The sequence below is a fragment of the Sander vitreus genome, chromosome 4 (assembly GCF_031162955.1).
Source record: "Sander vitreus isolate 19-12246 chromosome 4, sanVit1, whole genome shotgun sequence".
In the NCBI taxonomy this organism is placed as follows: Eukaryota; Metazoa; Chordata; class Actinopteri; order Perciformes; family Percidae; genus Sander; species Sander vitreus.
The window spans coordinates 960001-986248 of NC_135858.1; the positions used below are offsets into that span (position 1 = coordinate 960001).

General features: G+C 43.9%; 1 protein-coding gene across 1 annotated transcript in view; it reads left to right on the top strand.

Moving 5' to 3' along the window:
• The window catches only part of cdk18 (cyclin dependent kinase 18), a 53382-nt gene that overhangs the window by 20020 nt on the left and 7114 nt on the right, over positions 1-26248 (top strand). The window contains exons 2-14 of the mRNA XM_078247645.1: positions 3011-3146; positions 11835-11971; positions 15129-15260; positions 15472-15528; positions 16485-16599; positions 17814-17908; positions 18021-18083; positions 19345-19468; positions 21244-21364; positions 25246-25343; positions 25438-25543; positions 25764-25806; positions 25911-26001. Coding sequence (XP_078103771.1) covers positions 3029-3146; positions 11835-11971; positions 15129-15260; positions 15472-15528; positions 16485-16599; positions 17814-17908; positions 18021-18083; positions 19345-19468; positions 21244-21364; positions 25246-25343; positions 25438-25543; positions 25764-25806; positions 25911-26001 — 1300 coding nt within the window. The 5' untranslated portion in view covers positions 3011-3028. The remainder of the gene's footprint in view (positions 1-3010; positions 3147-11834; positions 11972-15128; positions 15261-15471; positions 15529-16484; positions 16600-17813; positions 17909-18020; positions 18084-19344; positions 19469-21243; positions 21365-25245; positions 25344-25437; positions 25544-25763; positions 25807-25910; positions 26002-26248) is intronic.

Consider the following 26248-nt stretch of genomic DNA (forward strand, 5'->3'; position numbering starts at 1 on the left):
CACGCTTCTCTGGCTCTGAGAATGCCTTGCTTTTTCCCCCCTGAACTCCCAGGCGTTTGTGCATATCTCACACATGCATACAGGTATCTGTTGCCTCGACTGTAGAAATGAAAGTGCATAAATATTTTGGTGCCTTTTTAATCTGATTTCACAATTATTTAAAGAGCCCATATTCTGCTCATTTTCAGGTTCATAACTGTATTTTAAGGTTGTACCAGAATAGGTTTACATGGTTTAATATTCAAAAAACACCATATTTTTGTTGTACTGCACAGCTCTCTCTCACTGCTGCAGATCCTCTTTTCAGCTGGTCTCTGTTTTAGCTACAGAGTGAGACCTCTTTTCTTCTTCTGTACTATCTTTGATTGCACATGCTCAGTAGCTCAGATGTAGCTCATGTCAGCTAGCTAGCTCCATAGACAGTAAAATAAAGGCTGTTTCTCCACCTTCAGTCAGTTACAAGGCAGGATTAGCTGGGAGACTTCTTCTAAATGAGGGCGCACATGGAAGTAGTTCTAGCATTAGCGTTAGCATGCTAACGCTACGAGCTAACGGTTGCGGTTAGCCAGCTCGTTTCGGCTTGTGACATCACAAGCCGTGCCTATTTTGACCAGCTCACCCGGAGACTGAAGGCAGGACACATTCAGAAACCGTATCTCACTCAGAACAGCATGGATGGATTTGTTTTAAAGTTTGTATGCGTGTGGAAGCACCAGAGACACAAAAGAACACCCCAAATCCCAGAAAAAGTGTTTTTTTTCATAATATGGGCACTTTAACGCTTCGGTAACACTTTACTTGAAGGTATGGACATAATCGTGACATGATGCTGTCATGAACGCGTCATAAATGTTTGACTTCTGTCATTAAGTGTCATTCGGTTTTTGTCATGACAAGGTGACATTGTTTGGGTTGTCTTGGTCACGACAAGTTGACATAAAGTCATCCTGCTTAATGTCAAGTTGTCTTAATAAGGGCACGCCAAAGAAATGTAATGTCAACTAGTCATGACAAAAACCGAATGACACTTAATGACAGAAGTCATAAACGTTTATGACTTGTTTATAACGTTTATGACACGTTCATGACAGCGTCATGTCACGATTATGTCGATACCTTCAAGTGAAGTGTTACCAACGCTTCCACTTAGACCACCTGTTTGCGACATGTGATATGACCTGATTAAAGGTGCCCTGTGGGGCCTGGTTTTAGTTGTAAACAAGCAACAGTTATTACATTCAGTGTTCTGGTACGTGTCCACTGTGATGTGTTTATTTTTTATTTATTTTTCATTATTTTTTGGGGCTTTTCCGCCTTTTTAATTGATAGGACAGCTAGGCGAGAAAGGGGGGAGAGAGGGGGAAGACATGCAGGAAATTGTCACAGGTTGGATTCGAACCCTGGACCTCTGCGTCGAGGCATAAACCTCTGTTTATGTGCGCCTGCTCTACCCGCTGAACCAACCCGGCCACAACTGTGACGTTTTTTTGACTGCAGGGGTGGCCTTGCTTTTCCAGCATTGCACGCCTGATGATTTCGCCACTAGTAATTATCAATTTCTCTTCAATGACCACTGACAAGCAAAGAAAGCAGGCTACCCCCCACACACACACACACACACACACACACACACCTGCTTCGCGTATGGGCTGTTGGCTACCGAATTTCAAATCCGACTTGTTTGGAAACTTTCTCTTATTTTTAAACATTTTATGTGAGATATAAGCTGCAGTTGCTGAATCTGTCTTCATTTTAGATCGAAAAAGGTCAGTTTAAAAAAAATTCATATTTCAAGAGGCAGCGAGTCTACACATCTGAGCCTTTCCAAATAATGAGCAGAAGCACAGACACACGCATATATGCACAAAACCATGGAGACCCCCATGACACCAATCTCTGCAGCACACAAACAGAGAAAAAGAAGAGAACAAAAGGATGAGTGCAAGAAAGTGACCACTAACTAGTAGGGCTGCCTGTGGTTGTGTAACCTACTGGGGGAATATAATGATCAGCTGCTTTCCCGCTGCTTTTTCTGCCTCGTCTTTGGTCAAGCGGCACATCACCCATTTCAACTTAAATTTCTTTGATATATGGTATACTATGTTTTGTACATAACAAAAAAATAGTTCAAATCTGTTTTTTTGAAAATGCTTTGCATTCCAAAAAACCTTGACTCATACGTAAACAATTTTATTGTTTTCTTTTAAAGGTCCCATGACATGCTGCTTTTTTTGGATGCTTTTATATAGGCTTTAGTGGTCCCCTAATACTGTATCTGAAGTCTCTTTTATATAGACCTTAGTGGTCCCCTAATACTGTATCTGAAGTCTCTTTTATATAGACCTTAGTGGTCCCCTAATACTGTATCTGAAGTCTCTTTATATAGACCTTAGTGGTCCCCTAATACTGTATCTGAAGTCTCTTTCCCGAAATTCAGCCTTGGTGCAGAATTACAGCCACTAGAGCCAGTCCCACAATGAGCTTTCCTTAGGATGTGCCATTTCTGTGTCTGTAGCTTTAAATGCTATTGAGGAGGAGAGGGGGGCAAGGTGGGGGTGTGGCCTTGACCAACTGCCACTTTGCTTGTTTGAAAGCCATGATGTCTCTCTCTTTCTCTCATGGGGGGGGCCAAATTCTCTGGGTGGGCAAAGCAGAGAAAGGGGAGGGAACCTTTCCCCTTATGACGTCATAAAGGGAAGAGTCCTGATTGGCCCATCTGAGCTTTCATTTTCCTCAAAGGCAGAGCAGGATACCCAGGGCTCGGTTTACACCTATCACCATTTCTAGCCACTGGGGGACCATAGGCAGGCTGGGGGAGCTCATATTAATGTTAAAAAAACCTCAAAGTGACATTTTCATGCCATGGGACCTTTTTAAGAAAAGCATCAAAGACTGTTGATGCATGAACTGTATTCATCAATGGATTGGAATATTGATTGTATATGGTTTGGTGTATGTGTCTCTCTCTCTCTCTCTCTCTCTCTCTCTCTCTTTTTTTTTTCTATCCCAGAGTGTATTCCTCAGCAACATGAACAAGATGAAGAACTTTAAGAGGCGTTTCTCTCTTTCTGTTCCTCGCACTGAGACCATTGAGGAGAACGAGTTCACTGAGCAGATAAACCAGTTCAACATACGGCACACTCAGGGTAAGAACCCCCATTTTCCTCACATTACTCAAAGATATACTCCTTAAAGCGTAGCTCTCGCCAAAAGGCAACATAGGGTCTTTTTGTGAATTTACTCGAGTCAAACTTTAGATAAGATGGACCGTATTCTGGTTTTTGGGTCAAATGGCCTTTTGAATGGGAGAGCTAGGAGCACTTTGATGCTAGCCTCAAAATATCTATGTTTAAACCACTAAGAAGGCTCGACACAACATGAGACTTTGCTCCAAGTATCACCAGGGACTCTACACCTTAACCACAGCACTGACAACATTGGTTGTGTTCACAGAGTTTACTAAAAAAGGTTTTGAACAACTAACTTTAGCAGTTGGTTTTTCCACTCCCCGCGATCTGGCCAGTCAAAAAGTGAGATAGATAGAGAGATATATATATCTCTCTATTTATGATGTATAAAGTGATAATCAATTACACAAACTCACAAAAATGAAACTCATCATCTAAATGTCACCAGAGAGAGTCTGTTTGCGGCGTCCCGGGTTGCACCCGCAAACGTTAGCAAAACAGCCAAAATACACAGAGCTACTGATAAAGCCGAAGCCCCATCTAGTGGAAAAGTCGCACCGCGCCACTGGTTACTAATGCCGTGAAAAACAATTGTATCCGCCCCGTGAATCGGATCCTCTCCAAATTGTAATGGGTGCTTCCTTGGTTCATGCTACACTTTTCCACCAAGTTTCATGAAAATCAGGGCAGAGGATATTCCATCCTGCTTACAGACAAAAAAACAGATCAACTGAGCCAAAAACACGGCCTACTCGGTGGGCGTAATAAACCATTGGTTAATTAAGCATGTTCAAAGTCCTGAAGCCTGAGCTCCTCTACTTCCTAGTGGCTTTTGGTCCATGTATGAATGAACAGCTCATGTCTATTAATAGAGCACAAACTGCAATCTCATTCTGGTTTTTAATACCAAACACAAAAGCCTTCCTTCCTTCTATCCGTGTCTGCAGTGGACCCTCACAGATTAACCAGGGCTTTTCCAGCTATGACTGGTACCACGACCGGAGCTTAGCCACAGAGGATCAGCATGTTTTAAAGAGAAACTAGGGTTATGGTGGGATAAGTAGGGGTAGATAATGCAAAGGAACAAAATGCATTCAGAATTACGTATTCGAGTGTCTCTGCGTTATGTATGTATGCAGAGTTTGATTGTGAAGATAGTACAAAGAGATGGAATAACAATGAATTGAGTGAAAACATTATGCACCTTTTAGATCTCAGAGCTTTCATCAGGATATCATCACTGTGCGTTGTTGTTCATGCTTCACGCTTTGCTTTAAGGTGGGAAATAAAGCTTATATGTGATGCTTCATATTTATATTTAATGCATAAAAGTCAGTAGAAGGAGAGAAGTGAATCAAGTGGAAAGCAAGAAAGGTAAAGATGTGTAAAGGCCATTTTACAGTCGCCGTAGCCGAGCTGGCGCGCGCCAATGTGACGTCAAAATGACGTAGATCTCGCTGGTGCGCCAGGATCTTAAGTGTGCGTCCAGAGGTCGTGCACCACTATTTTTTTTTCATGGACGAGCTGGAGGGGAACCGGATGCCAGGACTCTGAGTGACTGCAGGTCTCTCTGGTAAACTTGCTGGGTTAAGATGAGTTCTTTGATGGTGAATGAAAGGCTTGATCCAAATACTGGACGCCTTATTTGAACGTTTAGGGCGTGTCCAAATCCACTTCTGCTAGTTTGACGGCGGGGAAAAAAAGGTCCGCTCGGCGGGTGCATGGTTCAAAAGGGTTGTCCTTAGTGTCTTCATTAATCAGAGGTGTGTTTTGGGCGTAACATGCAATCAACCAATCAGAGATCATCTCCCGTTCCCTTTAAAAGCCAGGCGCGTTTGGACCTTGGAGCATTGCTGTTATGATGGAGGATTTGCACCGTAATATTTGTATTTGTAATCTTCTGCATGTGTGTGTGCTGCTGGCCCAATCACTTTCCGCTTCCTCAAGGTAGCAATACGCCCAGAATGCACCTGAACACACCTCCCTGTAAGACCAGCACGCCCATGGGCCACAGATGGGAGCAGGTGCATTTGCCATTTAAGCGTGCCATTTTAACAACTGCGTCTTAAACTGGCAAAGACACTTGCGTCGGGCTTTGCGCTGTGCCGGGTTCAGCCCTTAGCCTCATATGGTTTGGAGGACTTGTTGAACTAAAGCCCCTGCCTCCTGTGTGAAGAGAGAAGCAGCTGGATATGTAGTTTAACCCCTCAAAGTACATCTGTCTGCGTCACTGTCTACTCCTGAATGTCAGGAGGGGGAGAGAGGGGGAGAGAGAGGTAGAGGTAGAGAGAGAGAAGTGGAGATAAAGAGCTGAGTGAAGTAGAAAGGAGGCCGAGCGTTTGACCCAAACCCAGCAGATGTTTACTCTCCTCTCTAAGCTTTTCCTGCTCATTTATTTTTTCCATCTTCCTCTCCTCTCTCACATGTGAGGGTTTATATCCTGCTCCTACAGCGCGATGCACAGCATATACTTATAGACTTCTGACATTTTCTGGTGAATACTAAGGGTGTAATAGGCTATATGCAGACTGATGTCATGAAGTGGTGTATGTATGACACGCCAATTTGTATGCCATTATTGGCGTGTTATCAAGACGCATACTCGCTTTGTTTACGTGTATGTAGCGTACCGGTGCTTCTTTTCCTAAACTCAACCGTAATTTTCTTCTCACGATAACACGCCAAGTGGCGTATATGTGTACGCCCGCACTATACAGCGTAGACATGCACTTGGATAGCTGAAAAGTCGTACAGATAACACGCCACTTGGCTTAAGAAAGTTGGCGTGTATGTTTACGCGAAGTCATGATGTCACGCTGCTATATGTTATACCACAAACTAGCATGGCTGAAGACGACGTGTCTTGTTTAGTATGCACAGCATTTTTCATCAAGGTTTGTTACTGGACATTTTGAAAAATATGATAAGTAGCTTGATTGCAGAGTTGATTATCGTTTTAACTGTTCTGTTTGTGTACGGATTAAACAAGCCAGACATGTTGTTTAGCGAGTGCAGGTAGGTGGATCTGTATCTTTGGAGAGAGCCAGGCTAGCTGTTTCCGCCCGTTTTGAGTAAACAAACTAATCCCTTCAAGCTATCTCACTCCTGGCAAGAAATGCAGAGCTATGTTATATAACCTGTAATAAGTGGAATATGCCTCCTAGCAGAGTGCGATTTGTGAAAAAAAAAGGGGGGGGCATCATTTTTGATGGTGTGTGTGCTGCGCTGCAGAGCCGTTTGTCTCTCACTGCTGGTTGGGTTAGGTAGTGACAATTTTTCGGGACTCCCTCTGGTCACGGTATTCCCAATCAACAAGCATATTGTGAGTTGTAAGTGGTTCTCTTTTCTAAAACGAAATGCCTCGCGATCTTTGGGTGCACTCACCGCAATCACCGGCTCCGTCCCGCTCCCGTTGATTTCTACGCTCTATTCCGTCCCTGTCACGTTACCAACAATGAAATTGATGCTCGATGGTGTTTTAAGCCTCCACCGTCGCCTTCCAGGCAGCTAACCCTAACCTTAACCCTGGAAGGCGACGCTGGGGGCTTAAAACACCAAACACTGAATTTGACTCCCGTACTGCAGGAATACCGTGAGCCGCGGGAGTCGCGAAAAATTGTCGCCATCTATTCGGCATTGAAAGGTTTTCTACACTCATTGCTCTGCTTCCATGCCTGCTTTATTTTGCTCTAATAGCAACACAGCTGATGGACACACACACATGCACGCACGTGCGCACACACACACACGCACGCACGCACGCGCGCGCACATGCACACATACACACACACACACACACACACACACACATCATGTCTCACATTTAAAAACAAGAGCAGTCAATCAGTCTCTGACCACTGAGCACGATGAACTAATTAGCATCCCTTAAGGCTGCAAATACACACAACTACACACATAAGTCAACACAGGGCTTTCAAATGGTGGAGTGGAGTTTGTGTCCTTGTGTTGTGTGGAACTTAAAGGTCCCATGGCATGAAAAAGTCACTTTTATGAGGTTTTTTTAACATTAATATGAGCTCCCCCAGCCTGCCTATGGACCCCCAGTGGCTAGAAATGGTGATAGGTGTAAACCGAGCCCTGGGTATCCTGCTCTGCCTTTGAGAAAATGAAAGCTCAGATGGGCCGATCTGGAATCTTCCCTTTATGACGTCATAAGGGGAAAGGTTACCGCCCCTTTCTCTGCTTTGCCCGCCCATGAGAAAGAGAGACATCATGGCTTTCAAACATGCAAAGCATGGCAGTTGGTCAAGGCTTTTCAAGGATTTTCTTATCTTGGTTATGTTGACTGGCTGTTATCCAAAACGCACTCCCGTTCACTTTTACAGGTAAAGCACCACTGTTCCCATCAACCTACCTCATCTAACCTGATGACTAGTGTTGGGTATCGTTTGGGTTTTTTTCGATACCGGTGCTAAAATGGTGCCAGTGTGTAGTCTGGATCAACAGAAGTACATAGGCAATTATCGGATATAATTATCCAGACATTCGGCACGTGTCCCTCCACTTCTGCTCTCTGTTTGTTAATATAACAACAAATAACAGAAATGCTGGATTAAGCTAGCTTGCCACACACGCACACTTAGCTAGCAACTAGCATTAGCTGTGGATTTCTTAAACATTGACTCACACTGTCCACATATTCTGCTCAACCATCTCCACAATCAAACTTCAAACCGGTGTAATATACAAAGTCGTTGCACCAACCAACCTATTTATAATTTAAATCAACGTTTCAGTGTTACAGTGCTCTGATACCCCGCTTACCTTTGGGAAAACGAGAGAAAATATGACCTCTGGTGGCCGCGGAGGGTCAAAAAGGCTTCGTGCTACGGCAAGCCAAACAGAAAAGCAGCCCTCACATAAAACAAGGGCGCCATCTGTTGGCCAATATTAGAACACCTCCTTACAGCTACGAGAAACAACAAAAGACTTCGAGCTAGTAAGCTACACGCTGAAAATGGAAAGTTTTGAAGTACGTTTAGTATTTGGAACGCGCAACAAGGCAGGTCTGCTTGGTTCTTTCGGGGAATGATTGTAAAGATTTACAAAGAATATGTTTACGGCATTTACTCTCTAACTGGGACGTTTTGGTAGCCTGACGTGGTCATACTCAGACTCTAGTCAGAATATGAGTCTGATTGTGCTCCACTGATTATGGGGCGTGTTTCAACCGAACCAGGAAAGAAAATGCCTTTGCACTCAATTGGATAGATCTACAACCAATCAGAGCAATGGATAGACCTGCAACCAATCGGAGCAACGGGTAGACCTGCAACCAACCGGAGCAACGGGTAGACCTGCAACCAACCGGAGCAACGGATAGACCTGCAACCAACCGGAGCAACGGGTAGACCTGCAACCAATTGGAGCAACGGGTAGACCTGCAACCAATTGGAGCAACGGGTAGACCTGCAACCAATTGGAGCAACGGGTAGACCTGCAACCAATCGGAGCAATGGAGACAAACGTCACAGAAGCTGCAAGTCAAAGGCAGGCTTCGACAGAGCAAAGGCAGAGGCGGAAGTTTCCGTGTCGTGTGGACGGGTGTGCCAGTGTTTATACATACGTGATCACGGTTCTCTGTTCCTCTTTTAAAATGAATGTGCTGTCGATGTCTTCTATAACAGACGCGATGGCAGCCATCTTTGTTGTAAACTAATTCAACCCAAGCGCTCTTTGGCGACGTGGTTGATCACGTTACTGTTGATCATCTGTCCATCATTGTATAAAGCCCGCCCTGACAATCTGATTGGTCCGAACAGCTCTGGTTGGAGTATAGTTGCTCCGCAACGGATCACATCCAGACCAGCAAAAAAAACGTGGACGATGAACAGACACATGAAGCAGGCTCGCCATGTCAGAAAAGATGACAGTCAGCCTTCAACGTCCTCTTCTGTTACTTCTCCAAGCATACCCCTCTAAACAGATTTCTGTAGTTTAAACAACTCAGAATTGTAGTTGAGAACGTCAGTAATAACGTGTATTAATAATAATGTGTCGGGCCGTGCTCGGACACAACGTGCACGGGCTCGGGTAGGGTCGGGGTTTTTTTTGGGTCCAATCTAAGCTCTAGTTACTGTATTTCGTGAACAGCTACTAAAAAATGTTAGCGTTTTCTTTTGCCAGGTGAAAATCTTCCACCAAAACATCCAGAGATCTTTTTGCAGAGCCACCGTCGCTGCGGTCGGAGCGTAGCAACGATTGTGATTGGTTTTAAAAGAAATGCAAACAACCCAGAGTTTTTGTCCCCTATCCTAGAATGTATCTGTGGTGTAGCCAGACCTATCTCTACAGCGCTGTGGCGATACAGTAGGTCTGGCAATGCAAGGCTAAAATGTATGTAACTATGTCAATATGAAAATGTACCTCAAACAGCCTGGGGGGGAAATTCTGCAATTATTTGTGAAGCTTATTCCCCAACAGACTTCCACGGTTATTTCTTTCCTGACTCTGAGTTTGCAGCTCACTGTAACCACAGTTTCAGATGGAAAAAACATGACAAAAACGTGCCATACGATATTGGATTGGGTTTTTCATAATAAGATGTGTAGCAGGCATCCATCCATATCTTAGCAATCAGGCACTGTGTGCGCTCATGTCGGTGTCACCTTTACTGACCCTAATTAGCATCGGGAGATCAAAGGAGCGCTGTAGCTGTGATATTCAAATGACTGGCAGACAGAATGTCATTTCAACCCCCCAGCCCATTTAGACCGTTGAATGAATCGGACACAAAGTGGTTTGTTAGAAGCCTCTCTGTAGCGCTGTTACAAACGCCTTGTTAAACTCATCCAGGCATTTTTTTAATCTGAGGCCCTGTTCAGACCTGGCATAAACCTCTTCCACTGCAGGTTTGAACACACCCAAGACGCATTGAGGACGCACTGAAATCCGATCGCTCAGACTATAGCTGTAACGATACGTCAACTAATTGATTAGTCAAGCGAAAGAAGAAAAATAATCGGCAACTATTTTGATAATCGATTAATCGTTAAAGGTCCCATGGCATGAAAATGTCACTTTATGAGGTTTTTTAACATTAATATGAGTTCCCCCAGCCTGCCTATGGTCCCCCAGTGGCTAGAAATGGTGATAGGTGTAAACCGAGCCCTGGGTATCCTGCTCTGCCTTTGAGAAAATGAAAGCTCAGATGGGCCGATCTGGACTCTTCCCTTTATGACGTCATAAGGGGAAAGGTTACCTCCCCTTTCTCTGCTTTGCCCGCCCATGAGAGAGAGAGACATCATGGCTTTCAAACATGCAAAGCATGGCAGTTGGTCAAGGCTTTTCAAGGATTTTCTTATCTTGGTTATGTTGACTGGCTGTTATCCAAAACGCACTCCCGTTCACTTTTACAGGTAAAGCACCACTGTTCCCATCAACCTACCTCATCTAACCTGATGACTAGTGTTGGGTATCCCCCCCCTTCTCCTCCTCAATAGCATTTAAAGCTACAGACACAGAAATGGCACATCCTAAGGAATGCTCATAGTGGGACAGGCACATGTACGTTTGTTTGTGTGGAAAGCTTTCATTTAGCAGCTGTAGGACATCAGGACAGATGAGGTCATCAGCTCACACGGGGCAACAAGCTCAGGTTAATAATCTGTTTAATTTAAAATGTTCAACGTGTTAACCTCTCCTGATCGCTTCGTTTCCACCGTGGTCAGAACACCAGAGGAGACTCGTTACCTCCAGGGCCGACGTTATAACATGATTAACGTGGGGGTTAAAATCCCGTTTCTGGTGAACGGATAAATGAACTAGGCTTTCAGTCTGGGGTTTATCTCGGACACCACACACACACACACACACACACACACACACACTGTACAAAACATAAACTTATTCCACCAACTCTGCTCCGGTTGCATCTACACGTCTGTTTCCTCTTTCTCTATCTCTCTTCTGCCCATTTTATACACGCACGCACGCGGCTACGGCGACTGTAAAACGGCCTTTAGTTTGCCTGGAACACCCCAAGGAAGCCGTGAGCAGAATGAGATGCTCCCTCGATGGAGTCTAGACACTGGTGGTGGTGGTGGTTAAGATCTGAAGAGCTTAACTCAGGATGGATGGATGACGAGGGGAGCACAGACCTGAACGCTGAAAATGATGAACTGGAGGCGAAAAGGGTGGAGGTGGAGGGTCGTGGACTGAATGACAGGAGAGAGAGAGAGAGAGAGAGAGAGAGAGAGAGCTCCATTATGGACAGAATACCAGCTGAGATCAGTTGCATTGCTTTTTTAATCAGGGCAGCTGTTTTCAGATTACATTATGTGCTTACATAATTACAAAAGGGTTCTCGACTGTTGTAGTGCAATATCTACATCGCCCATTATCAGCAACCATTCAGCCAATGTTACAATTCTTACACCTTCTATTTACTAATCTGATATCATTTTAAAAGGCTAACTGAGAAAACATCGGAGAACCCTTTTGCAGTTATGAAAACACAATGTAATCTGAAAAAATAAATAAATATATATATATATATATATATATATATATCTCATGTGAATCACATTTAACCAGTTATAAATGAGCTATGACGTGTTGAGTTCCAGAGATTGAAGAATCTATGCCACTGATTGTTGTTACGTGATTATGATTCTTTTCCGTCAGGCCTGACTCCAGATCGGCTGTGTCCCCCGTCTCATGATGCCAGTCCTTCGAGCCCTGAACCAACACCACCAGGAGCTCAGTCTCCGTCACATCTCCACTTCCACAGCAAGGCCCAGCACAGACGTTTCTCCATGGAGGCAAGTAGCAGAGGTTTAAAGAGCAGCTGTAGGAGGACAAGGGTTATTAGTCATTATTATGACTGATGAGGGGTAAAGGTAACAGGCGAAAAGTTCACTTTCATGCTGTGGTCACATGCTGCCAAGCTTTTCTTCCACAGTGATTTATGTGTTGCACATTAGACACTGAGAGGAAACTGTCAAGGTTCAAGTACACATTAAAAGCAGTCTGACATATATATCAAGTATGTATATCAAGTATGTCTTTCTCCTGTTTTTATACTGTTCCCCAGCAGTAATTTCTCCATTTCCACCTATGCCAGCTCGATGAGATGAGTCACTTTGTATGCTTTTGTCCGTCCCCAATGCACCAGACTTTTTATTGGACATTTGACAGAGTTCAAAAGTCCCCGTGGAGCGAGTGTGATTCACTTTGAGTCTGTCTCATACTCTACACCACTCATACCAGACAGTCAAGTGATGCTATGCCAGAGGGAAGTGAGTGCTTAGGTTGTGAAGACAGAAATAATGTTGCAACAGTGAGAGGGCTGAGAGCTGAGACGATTGGATAGCTTCAGTCAACAAGCACAGGAAATGTATGTACCTCTTTCTAATAAAAGGGTTTAGAATTTGTAACTAATGGCTGTATGTAATTGGTGTAATTAAGCCATTAATAAAGACACTTTTGTGGTTGCCAGGATGTCAAAAATCTCTTTTTGGTTTATAATATTGTCCTTGTAGCTAGCGTGTTTGCTATTTCATCAGGACAACGTATCCAATGGACAGTTCAACCACTTATCTTCTGGAAAAACACTACAGAGCATTCAGACCAAAATTGATCTATTACCTCATTAACATTTACAAGTCCAGACTTGACTTATAACTGTCATAAAGGAGCCCTACATTAAAGGTGCTGTAGGTAGGATTGGGAAGATCCAGGACTTAGCCAAAACATTTGAACATCAACAACTTCTCAGTCCCTCCCCCCTTTCTGCTAAAGCCCAAAACGGTCTCCTAAGCCCCTCCCCCCACAAGGGAGAATGAATGCGTGTTCATGAGCAGTGATGAACACGCAGTTAGACACCCCCCCGGCCCTGATTGGTGCATCTGAACAGTTAGACACTCCCCCTGGCCCTGATTGGTGCATCTGAACAGGGAGCTGTGGATGTTTGTAAATCTCTCTCCAGGCTGTAGGTGGAGCCAGAGGAGCTGATTATTTTAATGACCTGCTTCCTGTAGTTCTACTGGAACATAGGGTCAGTTTCAGCAGATGTGACAGAAAGTTAGTTTTATAAAGCTTACCTACTGCACCTTTTAATTAATGACTTCTTAACATTTAAAAGCCGTGCACATCCATGGAACAATAACGCAGGTTATTTCACTTTTGACCAATTAGCCTCTTCTCAGGACTGTGTGTGGTGTGAACAGACTGACAAGTCATTCTCAGCATAGCTCCACTCAACTGCAACCTAAGCAACGGTGCAATCAATCAGAAATAATAGAAACAACACCTGTGGAGGTGATCTGGGCCTGGTGCACTAATGATAATGAGTTTATGTTACAAGACCAAGCTAACCTGACGCTTGTGTAACAAAGACACACAGCTACTAAAGCTACTAGCTCTTAACATTAATCCCCCGTCTCCTTTTCCCTGGGTGTTGATTTCAACGTGAGAATGGACCTAAACTGGGCTGGATGAGTGTATACTTTCCTACCTAAGAGGGGTTTGTGCTGTGTTAAACTGACTCACCCACCTGCTGTTTCAATTCACGTTCCATACTCTGAAGCCGGGCCTGCTGGCGTCGGCCTCTCCTGCCGCTGTTCCACATCCACTGCTCCGTCCGCTCTTCTTGTTGTTGTAGTTCAGGTTTTAAAAGTACTTAAGAAAGTGGTGTTGTAGGAAAACAAGAAGTAGTCTTTCAGATTACATGTTATTTAGCTGACACTTTTATCCAAAGCAACTTACAATTGCTTTATATGTCAGAGGTTGCACGCCTCTGGAGCAACTATGGGATAAGTGTCTTGCTCAGGGACACATTGGTTGATGTATCGCAGTGGGAATTGAACCTGGATCTCCCATACCAAAGGCATGTGTCATATCCACTGCGCCATCACCACCCCACTCTTCAACAGTGTTCTCTTTGTAGAAAGCGTGTGGTTTGCAGCCGTCAGCGTGCCGCTTCCGTGATTGTCTCCTGCTGGAAACAATCTCCACCTGAATCTCATCACCACACCTCCGGCCAGGGCTAATCAGCGTCACACAAACACGCCCCACTCATTTGGCGTGTCAGTCTGTCCGAAGACACTAAACTGATTTCAAAACACTTAAAGTGCCCATATTATGAAAGAATCTCTTTCTGGGTCTCTGGTGCTTCCACACGCATACACACTTGACAAAAAAACATCCATGCTGTTTTGAGTGAGATATGGTAGCATGCTAGCTCGTTCAATAGCAAAACACTGGTACAACACACACTAGTTCACCATAATCTCCAAAAGAACTACTTCCATGTCCCTGTTCTGCAGGTATTCACACAAAGGTGGAAGTGTTCCCTCGTTTAGAAGAAGTCTCCCAGCTAATCCTGCCTTGTTCTACTGAAGTTGGAGAAACCGCTAGCTACTGAGCGTGTAGTCCTTACCTAGCTACTGAGCGTGTAGTCCTTACCTAGCTACTGAGCGTGTAGTCCTTACCTAGCTACTGAGCGTGTAGTCCTTACCTAGCTACTGAGCATGTAGTCCTTACCTAGCTACAGATCATGTAGTCCTTACCTAGCTACTGAGCACATAGTCCTTACCTAGCTACTGAGCACGTAGTCCTTACCTAGCTACTGAGCATGTGCGACTGCCAACAAAGATGTTCCAGCAGTGAGAGGTCTCACTCTGTAGCTAAAACAGAGACCTGAACACAGGGTGAAAAGAGGAGCTGCAGCAATGAGCAGTACAGCAAAAATATGGTGTTTTTTGAAAATTAAACCATGTAAACCTATTCTGGTACAATCACAAATTACAATTATGAACCTGAAAATGAGCAGAATATGGCCACTTTAAGACTGCTCGTGGCCAAATGTCATGAGGTTTGATTGTTAGTAAGGCTAACCCATGAATAATGTTATTGTCAGTACTAAAGATGTGTAGTAGTTTAAAAAGGTGGCTAATCTCTGCACCCACAATCCTGCAGGACGTCAGTAAGCGCATGTCTTTGCCCATGGACATCCGTCTGCCTCCTGAGTTTCTCAAGAAACTGCAGCTGGAGAGTGACAACTCACCGCCCTGCAAACCTGTCAGTCGCATGTCTCGACGTGCTTCACTGGTTAGTGCTTTATATTACTACATACTCATCAATCTGTCTGTCTGTCTGTCTGTCCAGAGTAAAAGATTTGTGCTTACTGTAATTAACTTTAGAAAACATGAACTAATGTTTGCAAAAGTATCTTTTGACTGTTCTTTGGTTCAATCAGAGGAGAGAATCATAACCATGAACACTATGATTAATCTGTCTTTTTCATTCTTCATGCCTCTAGTCTGACATAGGCTTTGGGAAACTGGAGACATACGTGAAGCTCGGCAAACTGGGTGAGGTATGTCTCAACAGATTACTCACACATTCTAGCCTAGAAATCTAGACGCACCCTAGCGGCAGCAAATGTAATTTGCAGCCAGGGTCTTGATGTGGGTCTGGCTTGTCAGGCTACACACATTCACCTTTTAACGACGTTTAGATGGTCAAGAGCGTACGTTTTATTTTAACAAGCTGGAGGTCTCGGGGTCCTCCCCCAGGACATTTTGAGCGTCAAACACCTTTTTATTTCCTGCATTCTGGTGAATTCTTAAATGTCTTTATTTATGTGAATAATGATGATTACGTTAAAACAGGGCCCAGAAACTGTCTGCTTTGGTCTCAGTCTGCAGATAACAGCAGTGGTGAGGGATTGAAAAAAAACCTGCTTTTTGTAGTCAATTATCATAACCTGTGTTTCACGAAGGCATAGTTTGGTTTATATGCAGTGGAAGACAGGGATGCCATGACACAAGTTCCTCAATTATTACTGTTCCTTTTCTCAATATCTAAAAAGGCTTTGCTCTTTTCAGCTTGGAGTAGTTGGTATACAGTTACAACCAACTACATAATGATAGAAGAACTGTCAGCAGTTCAAAGCTAGCATATATGAAGGATAATCATGAGCTATCCTAAAGAAATAAATCTGCATTAAATGAATGGATTAAATCAGAGGAGGAGTTTGTGGAGATTGCATTACGTCCATGTAGTGTTATGAGGCTGCTCATGGGTAATTAGTTAAAACTTCTAACCTCATTTAGTCAATTGGAATTAATTATCTATTACAATTTATATTTATGTGCCTTGGAAGATGATGAGACAGTACATTTACTAACTAACTACATTATTCTATTGCTATTAATAGGAAAAAAAGAAAAGAAACACTGTACCTGCTGGCAGTTAAGAAACAGCTCTTTATTGAATATAGTATTATAGGAATTCACGTGTGTGTGTGTGTGTGTGTGTGTGTGTTCTTAGGGGACGTACGCCACAGTGTTCAAAGGGCGAAGCAAACTAACAGAGAACCTGGTGGCGTTAAAGGAGATTCGGCTGGAGCACGAGGAGGGAGCACCTTGCACTGCTATCAGAGAAGGTAAACACACACACACACACACACACACACACCCTTAACTTCGCCCGGGACTCAAACTCCACTCCCCTGCTTGACAGCCCTGTGTTTTAGGACCCAACCATCCATCCCGAGCTCCTCCGTTTGCAGATCTTCTCGCTCTTATAAGTTCGCTCTTTTAAGGGCTGTGGTCTCTCAGTTAGATGCTCATCCATGCCTTCATTTCCTCCCGTATTGACTATTGCAAGTCACTTTTCTCCTCACTCAATACATCTGTCCTTCACCGCCTGCAATCCATTCAAAACGCTGCTGCTAGGCTTCTTACTGGATCAAACAGGCGCACCCATACCACCCCTTTACTCTACTCCCTTCACTGGCTTCCTGTAACCTACAGGATCCAATTCACAATCCTCACCATAACCTATAGGGCTCTACACGGTCAGGCCCCTGATTATCTTGCCGACATAATTCACCTACACACCCCCTCCCGGTCTCTCAGGTGTGTCAATCAAAATCTGCTATCCACGCCACGCACTCGTCTGAAGACGTGTGGGGATAGAGCCTTTGCTGCTATGGCACCCAGACCCTGGAATGCCAACCAGCATTAGGTTTGCTGATAATGTGGACTGTTTTAAGGGACAAGTGAAGACTCGCTTGTTCAGGCTAGCTTTTGGTAGCCTATGTCTTTTATTTATTGATAATTCTATCTGTTGTATTTGTAGTTTATTCTACTGACTATTGTTTACGATGTTTTTATCGTCTATGCACATTGTAAAGCAATTTGTGACCCTGTCTGTGAAAAGTGCTGTATAAATACATTTTACTTACTTTTTTCCTCACTCTTATAAAGCAGCAGTCATTGTGGCGCATACAATACAAAGCACGTGGAATACATACTAATTATGGTGCATTACTTTTTGTAACCGTATGTACAAATGGTTCACGAGAACAGCCTGAATTAAGACATGTATACAGTATGTTTAAGTTCAAACTCAGATACGATGACCTCGTATGGAGTAGCATTTACATGATTTCTCTAGGACACAGCAGCTGAGTTTAGACTAAGCCAACAATCAAACTGGAGTCTCTGAGGACACAACTACAGTATGAGATTTAAGAGACGAGGGCAGTTTTGTTTCAGACAAGTTTAAACTTGAAGTCGCTGTTGCTGTTGGAGTCGCATTTTAAGCACCTGGAGAAATCAGCACAACACATGTCTCCTTCTTCTGTCCACCTAGTGTCTCTACTGAAGAACCTGAAACACGCCAACATCGTCACGCTGCACGACATCATTCACACCGAACGTTGCCTCACTCTGGTGTTTGAGTATCTTGTGAGTACATCGGCAGCTCAGCATGCAGGTGTTGAAAAGGTCTTGCCCTCTATCACACCAGTGGACTATGGATAGATTTGAGTGTGAACACTTTGACCTTTGTGTCTTCCAGGACAGTGACCTTAAACAGTATTTGGACAACTGCGGGAATCTCATGAGCATGCACAACGTCAAGGTGAGCCACACGCCTGAATCAGATGTCAACCACTGCTGACTATATACCAGAGAGAGGGACTTGTATTAGATTCAATTACATTTTATTTAAAGTGTCAAATCATAACAGAAGTTATCTCAGGACACTTTACAGATAGAGTAGGTCTAGACCACACTCTATAATTTACAGAGACCCAACAACTCCCACAGGAGCAAACATTTGGTGCGACAGCGGAGGAAAGACTTTCTTTAAACGGGACCTGACTCTTGGTGGGCAGCCATCTGAGGCGACTGGTTGGGGAGAGAGAGAGAAATACAGAAATATGACTCATTATAATTATAGAAGTGGATATAATGGAATGACACGATGAACTGCGGCAATTATAGTAAGAGCAAAGATAAAGATAATAGAACTATGACTAATGATAATAATAGTAGCAGTGGGCTCGAGCGGGACCACGGCAGCAGCTGCAACCACGTTCCAGGTGCCACCACAATCCGAGGACATCTGCGAGGAGAGAAAGCACAAGGACTCCTGGGAAGAGGCTAAGTTAGTAACATGTATTAACGAGACATGAATGCACACAGATGGAGAGAAAGAGGATGAGAGTGGAGCTTGGTGTGTCATAGGAAGTCTCCTGGCAGTCTAAACCTATAGCAGCATAACTAAGGGCTGGTCCATTGGTTTAAATGTGTGCAAATACACAAAATTAAACCATATCATATATTTGATTCAGTTTGACTGATTTATTTTTTTATTTCAAACATTCCCAAGTTCCCTGCCACCACATTCACAGCATCAGTGTCTGCAGCTGCTTGTTTTTAAGCCAAAAAGCTAATAATAATAATAATAATAATAATATTTGTTGGCGTTTTGCATGGTAGCCATGGAGGCCTGGAATTTAAACTATGAAAAGTCAAGTCAAGTGGATTTTATTGTCATTTCAACCATATACACTGTACACCATGGATCAAGTGGTGTTACACATTTAAAATATATGAAAACAACATTATATAAAAACGAGATTTGAGGCTATATTTAGTGCACACTGAGAAGAAGAAGCTCTTCCCCGTTCTGGAGGTGCGGGGCAGTTATACTGTAAAAATAAATATATTTACATTCCCAAAATTGAGGAGTTATTTAGGGTTTCAGTTCCAGTTCCAGGCCTTCAGGGCAAAAGGTGAGAGAGACTAGAATCAGAGGTTATTTTATGGGTAATCCCATTATAATCGCACAGATGTCTAATTTTTCATCCCCATGATTTTAACATTTTCTCCTGCAGATCTTCATGTTCCAGCTGCTGCGTGGTCTGTCCTACTGTCACACGAGGAAAATCCTCCACAGAGACCTGAAGCCTCAGAACCTGCTCATCAACGAAACGGGCGAACTCAAACTGGCCGACTTTGGTATGACAAACGGCACATCCACAACGTTTACAACCACAGCAAGTGCAAATGTGTTTGTAAAGACACACTTTGGAATGAAAGAGCATCATTTCTTTTCAATTATATTTTACTGCCACGCGGGGATGCCGATTACTTTAGCACTCTTACTTGCTGTATCCTAGCAACTGTGCCCCTCTCTCTGAATTTTTCTCAATGTTGTGCTGGTATTCACCAGTATTCCCTGACTATTCTTCAATAGTTTCAACTAAACCCAGTATATGAGCTAATAGAGGGACTATTCCAAACATGTTTATGATTAACACACATGTACATGTTAGGGCTAAGATACTATGAAGTGTTACTGACCACACCTTAAAAGAGTCTTATGCTCTGATACAGTTTCACCCCACTATACTATAAGGTTGGGGGCAGTTTTTTGGCGTCATTGGCCAAAGATTACATAACCTTTCAGCATTATGTTATTCAAGTGGTCTGAGAGAAAACTAGACATCTGTACCCTCCTCCCAGCTCCTGTAGCAGCTGTTGTATCGGATTAATTCAGGTAGGACTGTGTGTAGACATATTTCATTATGTGTATTATGAGGTGGTTTGATTACAAATAGTGGTCCACACGCACAAAAGGTTTGAAAACCCCTGGTCTAGACTAGCTTATTTCGACACCCCTCATTTCGGCCGGATGCCCTTTACCTTCCGCTTTCCTTGTGTTGGCATTCTAAACTCTGGTCGATTTATGAGGACTATGGTTAAAGGTGCACTATGAGTTCCTGCATGGTTTCAGCGCAATAGACATCTCTCCTTGATCCGCTAGCTGCCTGCCCCCTGAACACACCCTGAAAAAGCCCGGTCTCGGGAGACAACACAGGGGTCGTAAACGTCAAACAAACACCAGAGGCACAGGCTGTGCACCAAAATACAACAAACCACCTTCCAGCAGGAACTCATAGTGTACCTTTAACTGCTCCTCAGATCTCTGCAGGGTAAATCCAGACAGCTAGCTAGACTATCTGTCCAATCTGAGTTTTCTGTTGCACGACTAAAACAACCTTTGAACGTACACACGTTCCACCAAAACAAGTTCCTCCTAGAGGCTATTTTGCAGAGGCCCCGGTGCTCTGTCCGGCATGTAGCACCGCCCAAAACGATTGTGATTGGTTTAAAGAAATGCCAATAAAGCAGAGCATGTTTTTCTCCAATGCCGGAATGCTGTGTGGACTAGCCAGACCCTCCTCCACAGCGCTGTGGAGGAGGGTAGCTAGACCTACTCTCTGTAAATTGTACTGAGGCATGACATCTGGTATCTCTCCTCAACTATTGCTATTGCTGTCTCTCGTGTGTGGTGTCAAACAATGGATTAGGAGAGACTAGTTGAAGTCATGTATGAAGAGAAATATCCAGAGCTATACGACCCACATTATGGAGATTAGCTCTTCAGGTGAGAAATTGAAATAGTGGGTGTTCACTTACAGTATTTTATACAGTGGTGTCCACACATGATTTTACGCTAATGCAGAGGTGGTACTCAAGAAGTACTCAGATATTTTACTTTCGTAAAAGTAGTAATAACACAGAAGGTGTTGCCGTGCTGCAGCGCGACACTTCCTGTTGGTGCTATGGGCTGCACTTGACACACTTCAACTACAGCCACTAGTGGAGAAAAACTGAGAAAGAATGAACATTTGCACAAAATGCAGGTTTGCTAAAATGGCCGTACGAAAGCCATTCTGCTGTCACAGAGGTCTCCCATCGTTAAACCTTGACCGTGTTGTGTTGTCCAGGTCTGGCAAGGGCTAAGTCTGTCCCCACTAAGACCTACTCCAATGAGGTGGTCACTCTTTGGTATCGACCCCCTGACGTGTTGCTGGGCTCTACAGAATACTCCACACCCATCGACATGTGGTGAGTAGTACAATTTGCCATTTGTTCGTCAGAAGTTTAACATGTGCTTGCCTCCCAACACAGCGGCTCCACAGTGCCACAATACACGTCTGCTTACTTTAATATACTAGACTCAATACGCTACAAACTGTCCCAATTGTAATGCATACATTGAAAAGCATGCCTTAGTTCAGACACTTTATTAATTCATTTGCAGCTTCCCAGTTCATACTGGTAGTAGTTAAAAATGTTAATAATGCCAGAAGAAACATAAAAAGATATGGGTTGGACCAAACACTATGTGTGATTATAACCACCAGCATTATCTCAAAAGTGAGAATGGATGGATGGATGGATGGATGGATAGACGAATGGATGGATGGACGGAGGGATGGATGGATAGATGGACGGAGGAATGGATGGATGGATGGATGGATAGACGGAGGGATGGATGGACGGAGGGATGGATGGACGGAGGGATGGATGGATGGATGGACGGAGGGATGGATGGACGGAGGGATGGATGGATAGACGGATGATAGATGGACGGAGGGATGGATGGACGGAGGGATGGATGGATGGATAGACGGATGGATAGATGGACGGATGGACGGACGGATGGATGGACGGAGGGATAGATGGATGGACGGATGGATAGACGGACGGATGGACGGATGGATGGATGGATGGATCTTGGTTAGCATCAGGAATCCAACTTGGTGAGATGGATAGCATCTTTCTGATAGGATTACAGTATCCAGCATGAAAGCAGCAGGACACGGTGTAAAATCTTGCCATCTTTGACAAGGTTTACAATTACTTTAATGGAGGAGAACTTCTTTGGTTGGAGAGTATAATTGTAGAAGTCGCTAAAAGCATTGCATACCATCCTGTGAGTTGTATTTTAACATTTTGACACTAGTAACTAATTGCATCAACTGCTCAGAGGTGGACTGTCACACGTGGCTAATATAATGTTTTTGTATTGTTGGACATACTGTGTCATATTGATGTTTTTGTACAAGTATTAGTTTGCAAGTTGAGAACTAATATCTAAAAGTCTATACGTGTAAAAGTCTGACTTTTCTCAGACCCAGGGAAACTGAGAACTATCAGGTTGAAATCAACACACAGACTACCAGTTTTTACTAGTCTTTAATGTTAAATTGTTCTGTAATCTGTCTGTAGTCTCAAACTAGATCAGGATCTGAACAAAGCTGCAAGCCTGACTCTTTCAGGGAACCCCGAAGCACTAGGGCTACCTCCTCTTAGGCCAACCACACACTGGCGTGTCCGTTTTTATTTCGGCTCCCATGTTAACAGGTTAGAGCTTGCACACTGCCTGCGTAACACGCACGTCTCAGCTCGAGCCGTGCCGAAAACGCGTGCATACTAGAAATAGAACAGACGCCTATTTTTCACGCGACACACAAGCGTGTTGGAAGCTTTTCCAGGCAACATAGAATACAAAAAGATGTTAATATGTAATTTTGACACAAATACATTTTAATAAATGACATTTTGATGTCTGAAAGTCTCGAGGTTTTGACGTAAATGCAGATATATAAATGTCATTTAAAAAAATAATAATAAATAGTTATTGATTTTCTAACATTGCACCTGTCAATACAGAAGGAAATATTCTGGAGCCTATTTTGCCGTCAATACTGCCGACGTTGTCTTTGCTGTAATCAGATCAGAATATATCTATGTTTGTTTATGGGAAACGTACATGCTCATGCAACGTTGGCTCAAAACGCCATTCCAGTGACAGCCTTTGTTGTGTCTGATTGCTAACTTGTAGCCAGCAGTGAACCAACTTCGTTATGTAGGTCCATTTTTATTGTATTGACATTACAGAAGTCTCTCGTTAGCAGGTTGTTTATGGGAAACATCCATGTGTCCAGACAAGGTTAGCAGCAGCAGCAGCGTCGCGTCAGACACCTTTCTGGTGTGCAAAGACAGAAAACGCCACGCAGCTGACACGCAACAGAAACGCCACGCTCACGCCACGCAGCCAGTGTGTGGCGGCCTTAGTCGATTAGTTGACTAATAGGTCATTTTTGGTCTCAGTCGACTAAGATTTCTTAAATTTTTGTAATGTTTTTTTCATGCAAAGTTAGTTATTTCTAAGAAACGTATGAGCACATCTCTGGTTTGCATCATTCTTTGTGAAGATACTCTGTTTTACAGTTCTGTCGATTAATCGTATGAAAGTTAGCCGACTATGAATTTATTTTGCCGAGGCCAGCCCTACAAAGCACAAAAGGCCCCAAAACAATAGTGTCATCCCTGGTACTGAGAGAGCATTGCTGTTTTCTTGGTAGGCCTAAATCAGATAAATGTCTAACAGCTTGAGGATTGTCCAGGATTTCTATTAATCATGCATATCTATCAAAAAGTTAGCAGAGAGATGAGTCACTAGTCGTATAATGGAGCGTAATTCATCTGCATTCACGTTCCATATGTATTTTTGCTCATTAGCGGTCTGCCATGGTGTGAAAACCCACACAGCTCTGGTAAACCTCGGAGGATGAAATGTAGCCCTCTGGCAGCCCGACAGCCTTTCATGAGCTCCCCTAGTTACATCTCCTCTGATCAGACCACAGGACGCCTCTTCATCACGCCGCTCCTGAAAAGAACAAAAGGCTGTGTCCACTCACACCACGTTTGCACTTATGATCAGCGCTCTTTGAAGTGTGTGTGTGTGTGTGTGTGTGTGTGTGTGTCACAGCCTTACCTAGGGTTCTATCATGTTGGCGGACTCTTGTTGTTTGCCCCTCCTCCTTGGCTGAATCTCCCTTCCCTTGAATTGTATCCTCAGTTCCTCCACTTGCTTCCCTTCCTCGCGTCTTGGTCCGTTCCACCGAGGAAGCATGGGAGAGATTGATGAAATCATGTAAGGAGAGAGGAAACGAGGAAATGTGTTTTTAGGGATTAGACGTCCTGTCCTCTGACGCGTCACATGAATTCATTGGCTGTATGGGCGGAGTTAGCAACGGCTTTCAGCTGCACTGCTTCCGGTAAAGGGCTGCTCTCGTGCATCCTCACCATAGACAGTATATAATGGACCAACAGATCCCGTGTCTCTGGACGGAGACCAGTGAAGGATATTAGAAGCTCTTTCCCGGTGATGGCTGAGCGTTACTGAGCAGCCTCCAACTGAGCTTGAAGACGTAGATGTGACGTGAGCAACCTGTCTGAAAGTTGGAAGTCTTCTGGTAGCTGTGCCAAGAGAAATCTCAATTATTCCCAATCTAGCAGAGACGGAGAGCGTAGGTATATGTAAGGAGATAACATAGACACAGGCTCATTATTGATCACTAAAATGATAGTTAACATTAGTCATTACACTTAAACAGCTGATGGAAGTCCAAACTGCCTGAGAGCTTCTCCTGTACTATACGGTAACTCCTCTATGAGACAGGAAGTCTCGTGGTTATGACCCAATCGTTAGCCTATTGTTATAAAAACGTCTGCTACGGAGCCATAACGTGAGCTACAAGGTAATGGAGCCTTTTATACATTGTCGTGTTTCTTTAGAAATAAACGGACAAATAGAGTCTTTAAACGCTTCAGATGTAAAGGTATTCTCTGTCAAAGTGACGTCAGAATGAATGGGAGTCAATGGGATGCTAACGGGAGGTGATGGCTTGGTAGCATCAGAATGGTGCCATAGGAGTTTTGAGTTCTGAAGCGAAGCTGACCCCCTTGATCCTCACCCATAACTCCTCAGAGATCCCTCCTCCATCCTCGGTACTTGCTCCTCTGGGCAGGAATAAGAGCTTTGAGACGGCCTTCACAAAGGAGGGCCAGAACAACTTGCGATTCGAGCGAGGAGAAATCAAACAAGAGCAGTGAGATTCAGCGCCTGTATCTTCATCTCCTCCCTCCTCTTCCAGGGGCGTGGGCTGTATCCTGAATGAGATGGCAACAGGCCATCCTATGTTTCCTGGTGCCACAGTGAAGGAGGAGCTACACTTAATTTTTAGGCTTTTGGGTAAGATCGCAGCACATTATGATAATATCCCACAGGCCAGGCTAAAATCAAGATATAAATGCAGACAACATGTATTTGTTTCTTTGTCTTCCAGGCACTCCAACAGAAGAGACTTGGTCTGGGATCAGTAGTAATGAGGAGTTTAGGTCCTACCTCTTTCCTCAATACAGACCTCAAACTCTCATCAACCATGTGCCCAGGTAACACTGAAGGCTGGGACATATGTGCATGTGTTGGCTTGAATCCTGGAATCGCTGCTTGGGCGATATACTAAATCCAGACCACTTTGGGGATAATTTGGGGGCGGGGGGGACAGCAAATTCACCCCATCTGTATTTGCTTTCATTATCAGTATCTGGGAGTAAGTGTTCCCTAAACAGTCCTAAAACAAACTGGGCTTTGTTTCTTTGTCTCCATCAGGTTGGACACAGAGGGGATTGACCTTCTGTCTGCTCTGCTGCTGGTATGAGACCAAAGCACAATGACCTAACTCAGCTGGACACCAGGCACGCCTGAACTGTGATTGCAGAGACGGTCTCATCAGCTGCTTTTGTTTTGTGATTGCAGTATGACACCAGGAGCAGAATCTCTGCGGAAGCCGCTCTACAACATCCCTACTTCCTGAGTCTGGGGAATAACATACACAATTTGGCAGACAGTAAGACACACACACACACACACACACACACACACACACACACACACACACACAGAGATGCACAAACGTTTGTGGCACTATCTTTGTGGGGACCCGTCATTGACATAATGCATTCCCTAGCCCCTTACCCTAACCTTAACCATCACCACTAAATGCCTAACCTTAACCCTTACCCTCACCCTAACCAGAACCTCATTCTAACCCTAATCCTAAAACCAAGTCTTAACCCTCAAACAGACCTTTAACC